At 37.7% G+C, this 17,288-nt stretch overlaps 1 protein-coding gene across 1 annotated transcript; it reads right to left on the bottom strand.

The window, feature by feature from the left end:
* Nucleotides 1–4,031: 4,031 nt before the first annotated feature.
* AMBN (ameloblastin (enamel matrix protein)) lies at nt 4,032–16,091 on the bottom strand. Its single transcript, XM_008586431.1, has 11 exons — nt 16,077–16,091; nt 15,053–15,121; nt 12,509–12,559; nt 10,833–10,880; nt 10,148–10,258; nt 8,397–8,633; nt 7,392–7,430; nt 7,099–7,158; nt 6,956–7,000; nt 6,504–6,548; nt 4,032–4,577 (listed from the first exon to the last, which is right to left on the bottom strand). Exons 1-11 carry the CDS (start codon nt 16,089–16,091, stop codon nt 4,032–4,034), a joined length of 1,266 nt encoding a protein of 421 aa, XP_008584653.1.
* Between the last annotated feature and the right edge of the window lie 1,197 nt (nt 16,092–17,288).

The following is a 17,288-nucleotide window of genomic DNA, read 5'->3' as shown; positions in this document are numbered from 1 at the left end:
ATTAAAGTTTAAAGAAGTCAGATAGAGATGGAATTTTGCTCCACATCCACCTAACAGGAGGTCCAATAGATCTATCATGTGGTTATTTCTCCCGTCCCAGGATGTATCGTGGGAACAGATATATCTAATAACTGGCAGAATCCCACAATGACTGCTACACCAGTGGAATAAAAGCTATGGCCAAGTGGAAGGAAACTCCTGAAACTTTACTCCTTCTTGTTCATTCTCAACAAGATAGTAGTCCTGTAGGGATAATTGCAGAGATTAGTGTTACCATCAAAGGCTTGAGAGATACAGGGAAGGTGTCCTATCACCTCCCCATTTAACTTACCCATTTGGCTCGTGCAAAAGCTAAATGGGTCGTGGGGATTTACAGTGGATTATTACAATCTGAATCAGTTGCAGATTTATTTCCAGGTGTGGAAACTTTATTTTAGAAAATCAGTATAACCTATGGTACCCAGTATGTAGCTATTGATCTGGCAGATGGTTTCTTTCTATTCCAATCAGTAAGAAACATCAGAAGCAGTTTTGCCTTTAAAGGACAAGAACAATGCAAACTTATACTGTCTTGCTCTAGGACTGTGTCAACTCTCCTGTAATCTGTCCTAATATAGTCCTGAGGGTCCTTGATCATCTTTAGATCCCATAGGATACCATGCCTGTCCAGTACATTGATGACACAATGCAACAGGATTTGATTAACATGAAGTAGCAAGCCAGAGGGTGTAAGATAAATACTGCATGAGTTGTGGGGCTGATGACATTTCTAGGGGTATAGGAGTCTGGGACATGTTGGGATAGCTAAACTTTTTGGCAAATTGTTGCATCTTTGAAGGCAACATACACCACATATTGTAGAACTTGAAAGGCTGATAGTTTTGAGTGGGACTTGAGCATGAAATGGGTCAATGCTATAAAGTAAGCTTCCTTGTCACTTTGGTATTGTGACCCAGAAGACTCAAATGTATTGGAAGTATCTGAAGCTGTGTGGGACCTGTGGCAAACCTGATAGGAGAATAATAGCACAGGATCTTAGGGTTTTCTTTGTGAAAAGTAGGTCTTACCTTGCTATTGGGCCTAGATAGAGACAATACTTGTGACTATGGAATGCTGAGTGATTACGCTGTTTGAGTTGCCCATCTTGAACTAGGTGATATATGATCCACTGATCCATAAACATAAACATAAATGGCAGCATTCCTTTGTAAGTAGAAATATATATGACACGAGGCTTCAGCAGGTCTGGAGGGCTCAAGTAAATTGCACAAGCTAGTGGTTCAGATGTTCATGTACTTTCCCTTTATAACTTTGATGCCTTTCCCTCAGTCTACACATTTATCTTCATGGGAAGTTCCATAAAACTAGAATACCAGATGTCCAGCTTTGCCCTGGGTAGTACTGGTTTATACCCATTGTCCAACATAATTGTTAATGTTGACAACCGCCTTTCATTATCAAAAGTGTCCCACTTTGGAGGATCAATTATATGATTACCCCACCTATGACCAATTAATGGAGAGGAAAGAGTATGTTCCTTGCTCATGGGTTTCTATATGGTGTTCTGGCATCAGCTGGAAGTAGACAGTCAATGCGCTACAACCCCAGTGTGCAGAACTTTAAATGGCATATCTGGTTGTACATTTTGTGTGAAGGATCAATGGCCTGAGATATTGATCTACACTGACTCAGGGTCAGTACCAGATTGGTCACTTGGTCAGGGACTTGGAAAAAATAAAATTGCAAGATTGGTGACACAGATTATTTGGATAGACCTCTCAGAATGGGACACAGATGAAGATATTTATTTCTCACGTAAGTGCCTGGTAGAGCGAAACCACAGTGGAGAAAATCCTCAATAATCAAGATGGCCTCTTCTGAGGGTTGGCATTTAGACTCTTCCCCTGGCTACTTTGGCGTTTGCCTGGTGATCCCATGTTTGAGGTGACTATGATGGCAGGGATAGAAATTGTTCAAGGACTCAAAACATGATATCCCCCCTTATCAATTACTTATTACTTATCATTCTGTCCCTGATCTAGCTAATACTGCTGTTAAGTGCCCAGCCTGCCAATAGCAGAGGCCAGTTCTAAGCCCTAGATATGACAACATTCACTAGGGAAAACAGCATATGGTTTCATAAATGCATGCTCAGAATTACAAAGAAGGACCAGAAGGGCAATGGGTGGAGTGTGAACGGAAAAGCAAAAATTCACCAGATAATGGGAACGATCACATTCTTCTGCTGAAACTGTTGCTGTTTTGTTGAGTTCTCTTTATAAAAAGGATCAACTGGAAAAGAAGAAAACTGCTATGATTCAGCAACTTCATCTGTGTACTTTATCTCATTTAGTTCTTACAACAACCCTATGAGCCAGGTGGTAGCCCCATTATAGAGATGAAAACACAGGTGCAGAGTGATTGAGTTTCACATCTCAAGTCTTGTAGATGATAAGATGCGATGTCAAGGTTTGAATCCAGATTTATCGGTCTGTCTTTTACCATACTGTATTTTAGGAGACTGTCTGTAATGTTAAGGCAGGTTTCAGTGTGTGTCTGCTGGCTACTGTGGTCATTTTCCTACCATTGCAACTTTGCCACAGCCACTAGGTGAGGCAAACTGAATTTTTATCTTCTGCCTCTCTCTTTCAGCTCTAGTCTATGGAGTGGGGGTGAACAGAGCGCTGTCTGAAGAGAGGGAGGCATTGTGGTGGCTACCTGCCCCTGCTAAGGCTCTTGAAGTATCCCAGGTTGGGAGACATCTCAGGGCTCTTTCTCCTAGGCTGCATCCCCAGAGTCTCCATCAAGGGATGGAGGGAAGTCTGAGTTCCATGGAGTCTAAGACCTGGGTTGGGCAACCTGGGAGAAGGTGGAGAGAGTGGGGTAGGTATGTCAAACTTTGTGGAAAATAAAATTCAAAGATAATACAGATCTTTTCATGAACTTTCTGAAGTACTCTCATATTTCACAGAATGAGCTAAATCTCACATGGCACCCATATGACACTTTTTGCATTTCTTCTTCTGGGAGGCCTTATCCTGCAGATGTTTTTGATACTGTTTTGAGAAAACTTGTCTGATTCTTTCCAGCCCCTCTGATTCCACTTAGGCTTGGTTAGATGCTTCTTTGACCTTTTTGTAGCACTTCTTTCATGTACTGTGGGGTTGAGTGTATCTATTTTGCAGTATTGTTATGAGATAATGTAGGTAAAATAATTGAGCTTGGCTATAGTGGTGGCGGTGGTTATTATTATTTTGGCTGTCTGTTTGCTTGTCAATCATGCCCACTGTAAGCTTTGAAGGAAGGGACTATGTCCCTGGCACAGTGCCTAGAACATGGATAGATATTCAGTAAACTTTCAATGAAAGAATGAATGAATTTAATAAAATGAGTTAAAGAGTAACAAAGGTAAATGATGGGTATGCTTTTCCTAACCATTTGAATATGTATAAATAATAAGCATTCGATTCCAGATATTTTCAGTGAGAAAAATTCTTTATTTAAAATAGGCTAGTTTTTTTTTTACTAGATTAAATGAAATACTCTACAAATGAGAATTTTAAATCAGTATACCAAACCCAGTAATACCAGTCAAGAGTTCGCCATCAATCCCCACTTAATAAAGTTTAAATGAAATAGCTTAAAATTCTGAGAATATACACCTTTGCTTAGAGAGAAAAGCAGTGCCACATTTCCTGGATTTAATAATGCCATGCTAGTAAGAGAAATTCTGTAATGCCTACGACAGCTAGGAAACAGTGATTATCAAATGCTGAGACTCTTAGACTTGCTCTATGTTATTAGTAGTATTTCTAAATCACAGAGACAGTTGACACATTTTATTTCAATAAGAGAATGAAAACAAGAAGGGGATCTATACTATTTCTAGCCACTTGTGTTGATTAATACCTGCTGAGCTCTTTTAATGCCTTTGCTGCAAAAGGGTAATAAGTGTTTTAGCAAGAAGATACACTATGGGGACAAAGCTGGGAAGCTTGTGCATACAGAAAGTAGCTTCCCTCTCAAGGTTGTCAGGGCTCTTGGAGATGCCGTGCATCATGCATATTCTGGGGCTGCTGGGCTTTGTTTTCCGGCACTGATGTTTGCTGAGTTTCTGGGGTCATTGTGTTATCCATGGTGGCTTCTCCCTCAGGTCCCATGGGTGTGGTCACATCAGCTCCATAGGTCCCATAAACATCAGCTAATTCAGGGGTCATCAGTGGGTCAGCAGCTGCTGGGGTGACCCTGGGGGGTCCCTTCCTCTGCCCTGCAGGGCCCCTTGCCAGACCAGGAATATTGTCTTTAGGGAAAGCAAGGAGCCCTGTGTGGGCACCAAGTGCTACCTCTGGAATGAAAGCTGGGTTTTCTGGATTGGTTGGGTTGACCTCTGGCACAGGGGAAACTTGTGCACCTCCTTCTCCTTTCTCAGGGCCTTTGGTTCCAGCCACTGGGGAGTCAAATTCCAGAGTAAAGTCTCCACCCATGGCTGGATTGGGGGGCATGCCCCCAAGGCTGGGCCTCATGCCTCCAAAACCTGCAAACATGGCTCCATAGGCCACAGGGCCTCCTCTCCCTCCCTGAAAAAAAAAAATTCATGAAAGACACCATTATCACATGCTATATCTTAACTATGTTAACTTTACCATGCAATCATACCTGGTCATATTCACCAAGAATCTAGGAAACACTAATAGAGAACATGGAGGTGGCTGACAGTTTTGTGTACGGACATTTCTCACTACCATTATTAAACAAAAAACCCCCCAAAATCCATAACTGCATTTGTTGAGAGATGTTTTGAAGGATATTGTCAATGGCATTTCTCAGTATACCTCAAATACATAAAGCCCCATGTAAGTTGGTTTTTTTTAAAGAAAAAGCTTGCTTTTTCTGGGGGAACTAAAATATTTTCTTCCTGGGGACAGATAGAATTCTAGAACTGACCATGTTTCTTTTTCCATCTTTGCTGCCAGAAATATTGGGACCAAAATCTTGGGCTATTTGCACCAATTGAGCAGGGCTGTGTGATTTTCATACCTGTATTCCAATTTCCTTGTAATTTTCACTCATTTTAAATCCTACCTTCAATTTTTTGTTATTTTTATTGTGTATTTTTTCGTAAGCTACCACAAAATCTTTTGTGAATGAGACAGAATATAAATAACTTAATTCATATTATGAGATGGTAGTAAACACTCGAATTTTGCATTTTCAGCCAGTTGTGTTGGTTTTATATAGATACAATACTCTTTCCTTCTACCTTCTCCTGGCTCTTCACTTTCTAAGGCTCAGCTTTTACACCATCTTCTCCAGGGATGGCACTGTGAATCCCTGAGCTGGACTAACTGCTTTTTCTCTCTTCCTCTTACCCTTTAATAGAACTTTTTTTTTACCATTATCTCATGATTTTGACATTATCTGCCCTGGTACCTATCATTTTCATTCATTAGATTTTAAGCTCCTTGAGAACAGGAATCTTATTTATCTTGTCTACAGCATCTTCCCATGTGTCTGGCCTATTGAAGGCACTCAGAAATGTTAAGATGGGAGTTTTCTTTCAGTGATAGCATATGTGCAAATTTATTAATTTGGTAGAATCTATAGTTGATAATGATTTGTCAATTCAGTATGGCTTTTGTTTTGTTTTGTTTTGTTTGCTCTAGCAGATGTAACAGGTAGAAATTCCTGAGGGAAAATGTCAAGTTGTGTGAATCTGTTGATATCAACTCTTAAACTTGTAATATGCACAGATAATGATAACAGAATGAGAATATATTCTCATTGACTTAATGCACTTTGAAGTTTACAATAATCAAATTTTTTTTCCCTTTTTTTTTTTGTCTTTTTTCGTGTCCGGCAATGGATCGCAACCCTCAGTGTTGCGCCCGTACCAGACCGGGACCAGCAACAGGATCGCAACCCTTGGTGCTGCGCCCGCACCTGGCTCAGCCAGTGAGCAGGAACCGGTCTGTATTTGGGATCCGAACCCTCTGCGGGAGCGCCGCTGTGCTCTCAAGCGGCGCACTGTAGCAGTGCGCCACTGGGCCGGCCCTACAATAATCAAATTTTAAACTTGGTTAGTTTTATTTTCCTTTCTGATCTTTCAATTTTGAGGTTTGAATTACTTGGGATGCTGTTGAATTTGATGTTTTGAGGAAACAAATCGTCCTAGAAGGAATGGAACTTTATATGAACCACATGTATCTTTTTTGGTTTGAAGTGTTGCCAGTTGAATTATGATGGCCCTTCAGGAGAAATTTTCTCATGAACAAGGAATGGAGCAAAACCTTATGCTCAAGAATGGAAGAAATGAATGACTGTGTAGGAGATGTGATGAAATCTTTGGGTACTGCTTCAGAATAAAGCTTTTGGTTTGGGATGGAAAAATCTGAGCCCTGTTGCTCATTCAGCTACATTCATGGTCAGTGTCTCTTGCAGCCAGTCATCCGTGACTATTCTTCCCTGGCCACTATTTTTTAAGAAGAGTTAAAGACATTACTCACGGCCATTTCTTCTGAACTCATGATGCCAAGCCTGGCAGGGGCGTTCTGTTTAAGAAGAAACAGTGCATCATGTTATGAACCAGCTGCCTTCTATTACCTTATCTACTCAAGAAAAAGTTAAAAGTCATTCAGTTTTCTCTTAAATCTTATATTAATGTCCAGAGCTGAGTAAAGTGGAGAGGTGAGTCATTATCAAATAAACATAGCCAACTTGGATAATTTCAGATCTTAAATTTACTTTTTATTTAATACTATTGTGTGTGTGTGTGTATGTGTTTGTGTGTCTGGCCAAAATTACCCAAATAGGAAGGGTGCCTCCTTACTATTTCAGCTACTATTGTTGGCATTCAGAAACTATTTGGAATCTCCCCTGTAATGCCTGAATGTTACAATTTTAGCACTTAAGATAACATTTAATTAAAAATGATACTTTTTATAGAATATGCACTTACCAACTGATTTGCTCCATAGGGGATGTAGAACATTCCTGGATAAAGCTAAATAAAATACAAAAGTTATCATAAAATTTTTTTTCCAAGTGGAAAACTTAATCAAATTGCAAACGGAGAAGTAGTATTTTAAAAAAAAAACTTACTGGAGATGGTTTATTTTGTGCCATTGGTCCTTGAGATATCAAACGGGCTATTTGGAATATCTTTAAGTGGTAGAAAACAGAATGAGTAATTCACACAGGCAAATCCCTATTCTAGTAATTTCTAAGAATTATATGAAACACATTTTCAGATGGATTAGTATGAAAAATAAATATTTAATATTTAAGAAAACAAAGGAACCCATGGATAAAGGAGATAGTTTAAACATTTTTACTCTTTTTGAAATACAGAGATATTTTTCCCTAGAAAGTGTCTCATTGAGGTCTATACTTACTGATGGAACTTGTGGACCAGCAAAATCCATTCCTGGGAGCTATATCACAGATAAATATTCAAATTACCAGTCAAAATAGACAAAGTAAACTGAACACATATTTATCTTGTTTAAAATTACAATAAGACAATTTAAAATGAATTTCTTTATTTTACTCTCTTTAGTCTTTTGGAGGGTACGACCCAAGAGTCTACAATTGTCACTTGCTAACATGACTCAAGTGTGCCTGCAGAGAGATGAGGCATGCCTATCATGGATTTGCTATGTCTTACAGAGTAAAAAGTCGTGAATTTTGGTATTGGAACATATCTGGTTGGTTTGAATAATGGCTCTGCCACTTAGTTTTTGTGTAAATATTGTAACCTCACAAAATCTGTTTTATTCTTTTTAAAAGGGTGATATCACTTCCTGGCCTTTTGGCTAAGACCAAGTGTAAAAAGAATGATAATATCTATCTTTATAGGACTGTAGTCAGGATGATATGGGGGAATGTTAAATGCCTGCCACATACTAGTTCTGTGGTTGGAATTTTCCTTTTCTGTCTATTGCTCTTTTCTCTCCATTATTACGAGGTCCTTTTGCCTGGATGTCATCTTTCTGTCAGAGAGATAATAATGCAAAATCCTACTTATGCTGAGGGATTGATCACTCTTCTCAGTCTTTGCAACAGTGAAAAAGACTAATGACTGGAGGCTTGGACTTCTCTGGGCTGCCCTATTTCTTTTGGAAGCTTTCATCTTTTGCAACTAAGGAACCAAGTTTTACATGCACAGAATCTTTTAGAATTCATGCCCTGTCTCTGATGGCATTACCAGTCAATGAACAAAGAATAGGAATTGATGTTTACATTCTACTCAAAAAAGTCCCAGATATGAAAGGCTGATTAAGAATATATTTGTATTTTCATGCTTTATGCCTGAGAGCTATGATTATTTAAATATGCCCAGCAAATTGGTTTTCTCTCCTTAGGTTAGCAGGTGATCCTGATGTTACTTCTGGAAGTACCTCAGGCTTTGGTGGCTTATCTGATGGTGCCACCTGCTGCTGCATTGCTGGAAGTTCTCCTTGCTCCAAGGGCAGCTGTTCCACATGAATGGGAGGCTGAGGCTCTCCTTCCAGGGCTGTGGCCTGGATGGCGGCTGCGACAGTGGGCTGGAGGAAAGATTTCAGTCCTGGCTGCTGGGGCTGCAGGGATGGCTGTGATGGGAGAGGCGGGGGGTGCACAGGCAAAGAATATTCATACTGCAGAGAAATTTGAAAAGAGCGTCAGGAAGGGATGGCTCACTGAGCTGTGCTGCCTACTATTTCTAAAGCAAAGGGCTTGGGAGGCCTTCTGTTTGGAGAGGAATCTAGGAGACTTGTCTTGAAGCTTTACACAGGAAGCACCAATCTGCTTAGAGTCAATGCTTTTGGGGGAGGTCTTGTGTATCCTGCCTCCCCTACCTTCTCTGGGACCCCTATTGCTCATGAAGATGGGAAGCTCCCTCCACTTCCTGGTAGAATGAGTCATTTCCTCTTCTGGGTTCCCACAGCTGCCTCTATGTATCTTTATTTTACCACTTTCTCTTTGGATTATCATTACTTATTATAAATCTTTGTCCCCCAGTCAACTGAGAGAGAACCAACAATATGTCTTATTTATCTTTCTAGCCCTTGTACTTAACATAGCTCCTAACAAGTGCCTGGCACATAGTGGGTACTTAATAAATTTTTTGAGTTATTCAAAGGATAAAGTGCCTGCAGCATGGAGTACATTTTGGAAACAATCAAGTGGAGAAACAGTCCCCATGAACATTATTGTCTTATTAAATGTGGCCTGGTGTGTAATGCTCCTGTTGTGGAAGGCCATCTGGAATTAAAAGTTCCTGTTAAAACCCCATGTTTTGTTGCTTCTCTTGGAAAGTACTTGTGGTTTTGCTGGCCAGTTAGCTCAGTTGGTTAGAGCGAGTTGTTACAGCAAACACAAAGGTCAAGGGTTTGGACCCCCATACAGGCCAGCCACAAAAAAAAAAAAAAAAAAAAAAAAGGAAGAAATTATCTGTGGTGAATGGCTCCCTATTGCTTGTATACTAGTTGCAAACTCCTCTCACCTGCATAGACATCTCACAATAATTTGGTTCTGCTATGCTCTTCAACAATTGCCATCTCTAAACTCCTGTGGTGTTCGTTAACACCTCACAATTCAGCACATTGGAATCTGTTGTCTTATCTCCCAATCAGATTTGAAATTTTATGAGCCATTTTTAAATGTCTTCAATTTCACTCCTTAACCAAAATTTGGTTTATGTATTTATTAGGCACCTAATAAATAATGGTTAACAGATTGATGTATTTATTGACTTCTGTAGGGTTCATGGTATTTTTACCAGGTTGTATAGCATCATTTGGAATTAGTCTTTGAGTAATTATTTAGGGAATCTTGATTAAAATGAAAATTGTCCAGGATATAGCCTGCTTCCATCTTTGAGGATTGTTTATCCATTGTTATTGCTAATATCTTTAACATAGTTCTCATACTTTGGAGGCCATATCTTCCTATTTGAAATAAATATGCAAGTGAATTGAAATTTGGAATGTTTTATTTTAAATTTTTCTAAGTACTAAAAACAGTTATAGGCTTTGATTTATATGGTATTTGGATTTATTTTTTTAGTTACTAGTGCTTGTCTATTGTTAATATATCGCAACTTAAAGAAGGTAAATAGGGGAAGATTTTAAAGCCTGAAATTTCAAACACACTGATGGGATTAACTTACCTGTTGAGTTTCATGTTCCCTTGGTCTCATCCAGGGGAAAGAGGAATGTGGTGGGAGGAGACCATGCATCCACAAAGAATTAAATGATTTCCCAAAGCCATATCTAGAATACTGAAGACATGGAGGGAAAAAAAGATGTGCTTATACCAGGGACCTTCAAAAAGTTCATGGAAAGACTCATATTCTCTTTTAATACTATTTTTCCACAAACATTTTGAAGTACCTTTATATTTCAATATTGGGTTAAACTTGGCTTTCATTTAAAAAAAACCCCACAGATAGCGTAGAGATAGCAATAGTGAAAGTGATGTTGATTAATTTAAAATGCATGGGTAAACTCTTCCTTCCAGCAAACACAAATTCCATTCTGAGCCAGACTGCAATATTCTCACAAACTTGTTTAATATTTAGCTTTTTAAGCACTTGTGTTTTGGGCCATATATTATAATTGATAATGCAGGAAAAGATTTTTTTTTTTAACTAAAGAAAATTCAATATTATATTTATTTTTCTCTGTTACCCCATCTTATTTTGTTTTAGGCTATCTCAGTTATTTATTTGTTCTTCCAATATTTAGGATATTGTCAATTCACAAATAAATTTTATGAATTACAATGTTGCCACTAATATTACACCACCACCACCATTAATACTTGCAGTAGGAAATATTTGAAAATATGGTTACCTGAGAAAGTGCATTTAACCTCTGCAAACTTCCCAACTGTCTCATTGTCTATTAAGAAAAAAAAGGGGGTTAATGTTTGTCACACATGTTCCTTTTGACACAACTGATTTCTCAGGATATGGGACATTATCAGCACAAAGTTGGGGTGGGTCAATTTGAATAAAACAAATGTAAACACAAACCATCACTGAAAGGCAGAAATGTTAAATATGGTTCTGCCATTGTTGTTATTATTGCTATTAAAATCATAAACTTACTTTTGTCATTAATTAAAGAAAAAAGTATTTAACTGGGGATCACATTGAAACATGGGAAAATAGCTCATTCAACTGAAATGTAAATGTAATTGTGAGGACATCACTTCATTGACCCTTTTACTGCATTTAACTTCCTTTGCCTTTTACAAATTCAGTGTGAAGAAGAATGTGAAAAAACACACAAACAAAACAAAACAACTCCTACCTCCTTCCCAAACAGAAAAGCCCTCAAAATAATAAACATAAAAAACATTGGAAGACATAATAAGAATTTAGATAGATTATCAAGAATGCCAGCATTTCAACAGAAAGTCAATTCCACTTTTTTTTTTTTCCTTTTTGTCTTTTTTCGTGTCCGGCAACGGATCGCAACCCTCAGTGTCGCGCCCGTACCGGACCGGGACCGGCAACGGGATCGCAACCCTCGGTGTTGTGCCCGCACCTCGCTCAGCCAGTGAGCGGGAACCGGTCTGTATGTGGGATCCGAACCCTCGGCGGGAGGGCCACCGCGCTCCCAAGCGGCGCACTGTAGCAGTGCGCCACCGGGCCGGTCCCAATTCCACTTTTTAATGAGAAGACATGTAGAGTGCTTTGGATTGAGTTTAAGCTAGAAATTGAGGGAAAAAAACCTCAGTAAAATTAGCTTTCAGATGAAAGAAGCACATAGCCTATATAGGTATTGATTGCCCTCAGGTTGTCATGATATAGGGAAATTTTGCAAGACCTTATGAAAAATTTGTAATCTCATATTTATAACTGTCAATAGTTTTTGTTGACATGGTCAAAAATTTCTATTTTGCTATCATTTTCTAAACAGAATATACATTTATGAGAACTGTAAGAAGACAAATACAGGCTATGCAGGAGGTATCACGGTACAATGTTAATGCTATTTACAGGCTTCTTAGAAGCAATTAAATTTTGTATGAGTAAATTTTCTTTGTGAGAACTTCATCATGTAAGATACTGTAAGGAGCAGGACTAAATATAAGCCATCTGTGACCACAGAATAACGTGTTTTAATTAATGTAGTAATATACTATATGTTAGCGTTAATTATTAGTTGACTGTGTCAACTGTCCTGCAATCTGTCTTAATATAGTCCCGAGGGTCCTAGATCATCTTTAGATCCCATAGGACACCATGCCTGTCCAGTACATTGATGACACAATGCAACAGGATTTGATTAACATGAAGTAGCAAGCCAGAGGGTGTAAGATAAATACTGCGCAAGTGATGTTCTCAAGCTTAAAACTCTGGAGTTTAAAAATGCAGTTGAATTATAAGATCAAGCTCTAATAAATGTCATTAACTTTTCTAGAACTGCTCAGTCTGACAGCCACAGACTTCTGACTAGGAAAACGGAGAAATAACCCATTATATTTCTCCCTTATATGTAAAAACTCTGAAAATACATACCTCGAGGCTCAAACTAGCCATTCCCAGTGTCCCAGGTTGCTGAGGAAACATCTAAATGGAAATAAGGATAATTTTGAGTTTTCTTTGGTGAGAAACTTTCTTAAATGTACATTGGGAATAGAAAGTCTCCCCAATGCACAGGAGCCAGCTGACAGGCCACCATATTGGTTTACTACCCAAAATATTTGAGCTTTTGGGGAGAATGAAGAAGAATTTAAGTTGTTTGGAGAGAATTAACATAACATTGAACAATTTTGCACCCACATGACTTATCTACCCTTTGTTTGAATTTTAATACTATGTTGTTTCAGAAGCAAAATTTGATTTAAAGTTACGATGAGAATTAAAATAAAGCAAGAAAATAGAAAACTAAGAGAACTTTATATTCTTAAAAAAATTGTCACATAAAAAAGTAAAGGTGACAAATGTTAACTGAATTTTCATGTGCTTTCTCCTAAGTTACATGCTTTTGGTTTATGAGATATGATGTGGAATCGTGGCATTCAGAAGAACCACGTGCAAAACCCAACTTGCTTCCCATTCACAGGGCTTCAACATATCTTCCATCATCTTTAGAAATAGATTATTTTTGTATAAATCTATCAATCTATGTCTATAGTTTTGGATCATACCAAAAGCATTTTTTTTCTTAAATAAAAAAGCATTCTAGTGGTAAGTACTGTTATACTTGATGTGTTCTTTTAAAAGTTGTTCAAAAATATAGCCACATTTACAAATAGTTTTTTAAAACGTGAGATATTTCTCTTTGGAAACCAATCCTTATTAGTGTACCTAAATACCAGTAGAAAAAAATGGAGAATGGAAAAGTAGGAATTAGAATAAAATGGATTTTGAGAGACTCTTGTTCTCTGGATATTCTCATTATCTAGGGTCAAGAGGTTATAATGCTGTCCTTCCTTCATTTATGTCACAAATACATGGAATGTCTACTAAACGTATTGGGATTATTTTTTCTTTATGAGTAAGAAGTTTAGAAATTCCATCTGTTATTTTTTCACCCCCTAATTTTTCAAGTAAAATCCTACTTTCTGAATCATGGTACGAATTTCTTCAAATTATTCAGTTTTGGACATGAATAAAGGGAAAGGCATTATAAATGTGTAGCAAACACTCCAGGTAGAGAAAGAGGTTAACTGTGTAGATAGGAAGAGTGATTGTGTGTGTGTGTGTGTGTGTGTGTGTGTGTGTGGTGGGCAGATTGTTTAGAATTTGAGGGGACTGTGAGAGCAGAGCCTTCTTCCCCCCGTTTGTCAGTACACAAACAACACATCTTGGACAGGCTCAACTACAGGACAGAGAAATCTTTGCTTTTCATCTGCTCCAAGTCATGAATTAAAGAACAATATTTACACGAATATAAATAGACGGGATACATTTCCCTTGTGGAATTAAAAGGAGAAGAATATCTGATTTGATGGGTATTTGGCTGGCAATCATGAGCAATTGTGCTGTTCCTCAGAGTAGACCTGATTGACTCAGGTGTGCAACAGGGTAGGTTCAAAGAGTGTCAATGTGTTTGATGGTGGATGGCCAAGGCTAACCCAATGTCAGTATCATACAAAGTGTTGCAAAGGGTTGCAGCCTCAATTTTTCTTTCATTTAAAATTCATCTTGCATGATGAAATAGAAACTCTGTTTTCTATTTGTGGAACTAAGGTTTTCATCCTTGTAATCAGTTTTCATTCTCTTTCTCCCAAACATTTAACTTTAAGAAAACCAAGTAGCTAACCTTTTCTCTCAAGTTCATTTGGGGCCAGCTTTGAGCTACTCAAAAGAGAGACCATGTGTCTCCAGTGCCCAGTACATTACTGGATACAGCTCAGTATACATTCTGAATGCATATAGCAGCTGAATAAAATATTTGTAATAACTGAATCCCATGCTATTGGCTGGAGTTGTTTGGACTATGTTTGTATGAAATCATTTCAATATGTGACAGAGTGGATCAGGTGCAGGGCTGTAACGTACAATTAGCCCCATTGCCATGACATGTTTTGATTTAAGAAACTTCAGCTCTTAGTCACACAATTTTACCCTTACAAGGTAAATTTGTTAGTTAATTACTAGCTTCAAATGGAATTATCTTGCTCAGTTTTGTAACCATAGTAATTTGGCTAATATTGCCCTTTTTAAAATGATGAAAACGTGCTTTACTTTTTCAGAAAAATTTTCTCTTTCCATTTCCATTTCATAATAATGTGAAGGAGTTGATAATAAAATTGTGCCATGGCATGGTAGAGACCACCTAAAGCTTTTAACTTTGAATGAGTGGAGTAAGACTTAGAAATTGCTTTTGGAGTATTTAAACGTCTTTTTGAATATAAAAATTCTATGTTTGACTTATTGCTTTTGGATGATGAGGCTGACATCTGGGCAACTATGACTTTTGACTCAATAGGAACTATACCACTGGATTAAATAAATGAGTCCATGCATGGACTCTCAGCCAACGTCCCTTCACTGTTGTTTGTTGTCCAACAATCAGGAGCCTCTTTGAGGGCACACTCTAGAAGACTGACTTACCGGCACTGCAGAACTCATTTCTAGGAGGCACAGGATCAGTATCAGGTCCTTCATTTTGGAAGGTGGAATCTAAAACATAATTGGGTTAGAGAATTAAATCAGATTTATTTTTACTTCAGAATGGTTAAAAGACAGTTTTATAATGAGCTGAATCTCTGCTCTTACAAAACAACCAGGTTAAAAAAAAAAAAACCAAAAAACAAAAAACCCAACAAAAACTAAATGTTGCTAAACAACTGATTTGTATTTAGCAGTTACTGGAATGAACTGACAAGCAATTAAAAAAACCCTAAGCACTTTTTTTTTTTTTTTGTGGAGCTACAATCTAAATATACATGTAGGAACAACCTCCATGGATCTTCTTTAAATGCTGTGCTTCATTTTGTAAAATGAATTATGAATTTAAAAATCCCTTCTATTAAGTGAAATATTTGTCTATCAAGTATTATTTACAGAAGTTTATACTTTGCTTGCCCTCTGAGACACATGTTGAAATGCATTTGAAATGCAACTAACAATCATTTCATAACAAATCTTTTTTTGCTGATACATAGGGTATATCATTCAATGTTTAGGTTATTTACATAAACATGACAAAGCTTATCTTTTTCAAATGAGTAAATTGAATATTTTAATTTCCTTTGATGTTAGTCTCTGAATTTAGTTTTTCTCTTTCTAAAATGAATGATCTCTTTAAATTTATTCTATAAATTCAAAAGTCTCTTTACTCTTACAAGAATGGAAATCTGACTAGCCAAGAGATTTGCTCATCTTCTAACAGTTTTCTAAATTAGACACTGTCATTATAATCACAAATAGTAAAAAAAAAAGTCTATAGATGTCTTTTTTTGCTTAGCTGTATGGGAGTTAGGCATGTCTTCTCTAGAACATGCTAATGCATTACAACAAGCTATTACTCAGCTTCTGGTGACAAATGAAGATAAATCCTTTTTATAAAAGCTGTCTGGAGAAAGGATAAAAGAACTTACATGAAACATACGGAAATCATAAAATCACATTTTACCTTAGGTGCTGACATGCACTGTGCTCTCAGGGCCTGGTGATGCCAACCAAGGTAGTTCTAAGAAAAGAAGACTAAAATTTTTTCTGGACTGTGCCTGGGACTTGCTCTTTACCTCTTGTTTGGGGAAGATGGAAAATCTTTATTTAAAGTGCCAATCCACCAATCAAAGTGAAGTGAAATGGGGGAAAAAGTCTCTGCTCCTGCAATTAGTCCACACCCTTTCATTGCATGCAGGGACGTTGGCCCAGTAGGGTCTCATTATTTTTAATTGTAACTCAGCCCCTGTGTTTATTCAGAGAACTCAATTGCAGGGAAGATGGTAAAGGAATAATGAACATAAGCTCTGAAGACAATTATTTAGGTGAGCTGTAGGAAATATATGTAAAATAGGTGCAAAACAAGCCATTATCTGTTTTGTACAGGTTTTTATCTGCAGATAAAACTAGTGACAATGCCAGAATTCTCAAGATTTTCACCCTCATGTTTGTTGTGGTAAAAGTAACCCCCTTCCCTCCAACGCACACACATACACATACACACAGAGTCTAGGAGGAAATACTAAAATACCTTGCTGGGCTTGAAAAAGAAGACAAAAAGGTTAGGTGGATAATGAATGTGTTGGAATTTTTTCCTCAGAATTTCCTAGATATTTTCATATCTGAAAAGAATTGATTAGAGGTAGCCAAGATTTTGTAAGATATTTCAATTGGATCTTCAGCAAGAATCACTTTGGGCAAACCTTTGGTGCATGTCTTTGTGGAGAGGGGCGTCAATCAGAATGTTTTCCATGAACCAATCAAATCAATGGGCACAATCTCAGTTCATGCTTAAGTAAACCTATTGCCAGGCATTAGTATCAAGCCAAGTTACTAAGACATATTTGATTCACTTAAAAGTTTAACATCAACGTGATGGGTTTTTCTCCATGAACATATAAGAATGTCTTGGATGCGAACTGAACCTTAGATGCTTTTGTCTTTCCCTGCCCCCTCCTTGTCTTTCCAAAGTTGTGATTTTAGACATGGTAGGCATAAACATTGAAGATTAGTTTCTGAAGAAGGGATGAGTCAGTACTCTCTTTAGGGAAGTAGGGATCTTGACAATTACAGGGAACACTGAGAAAGCTGGTATTATGGGAGAAAGATGTCTCCATTTCCATGTGTAGAGTGTAGGCCTAACAGATTCAAATACTGTTATCCAAGAAGCTGTCCC

This window comes from Galeopterus variegatus, unplaced genomic scaffold, assembly GCF_000696425.1.
Source record: "Galeopterus variegatus unplaced genomic scaffold, G_variegatus-3.0.2 Scaffold3984, whole genome shotgun sequence".
NCBI lineage: Eukaryota > Metazoa > Chordata > Mammalia > Dermoptera > Cynocephalidae > Galeopterus > Galeopterus variegatus.
This window is presented reverse-complemented; position numbering and strand designations above follow the sequence as displayed.

Bases quoted from the DNA above. Each gene is read 5' to 3' on its own strand.
- AMBN (XM_008586431.1), bottom strand. The intron at 8,634-10,147 runs GTAAGTTAATCC...ATTTCTCTGCAG, and splicing joins GGGAACATGAAACTCAACAG to TATGAATATTCTTTGCCTGT. The intron at 4,578-6,503 runs GTGAGTAATGTC...TTTTTTTTTCAG, and splicing joins TGAGTTCAGAAGAAATGGCC to GGAGGGAGAGGAGGCCCTGT.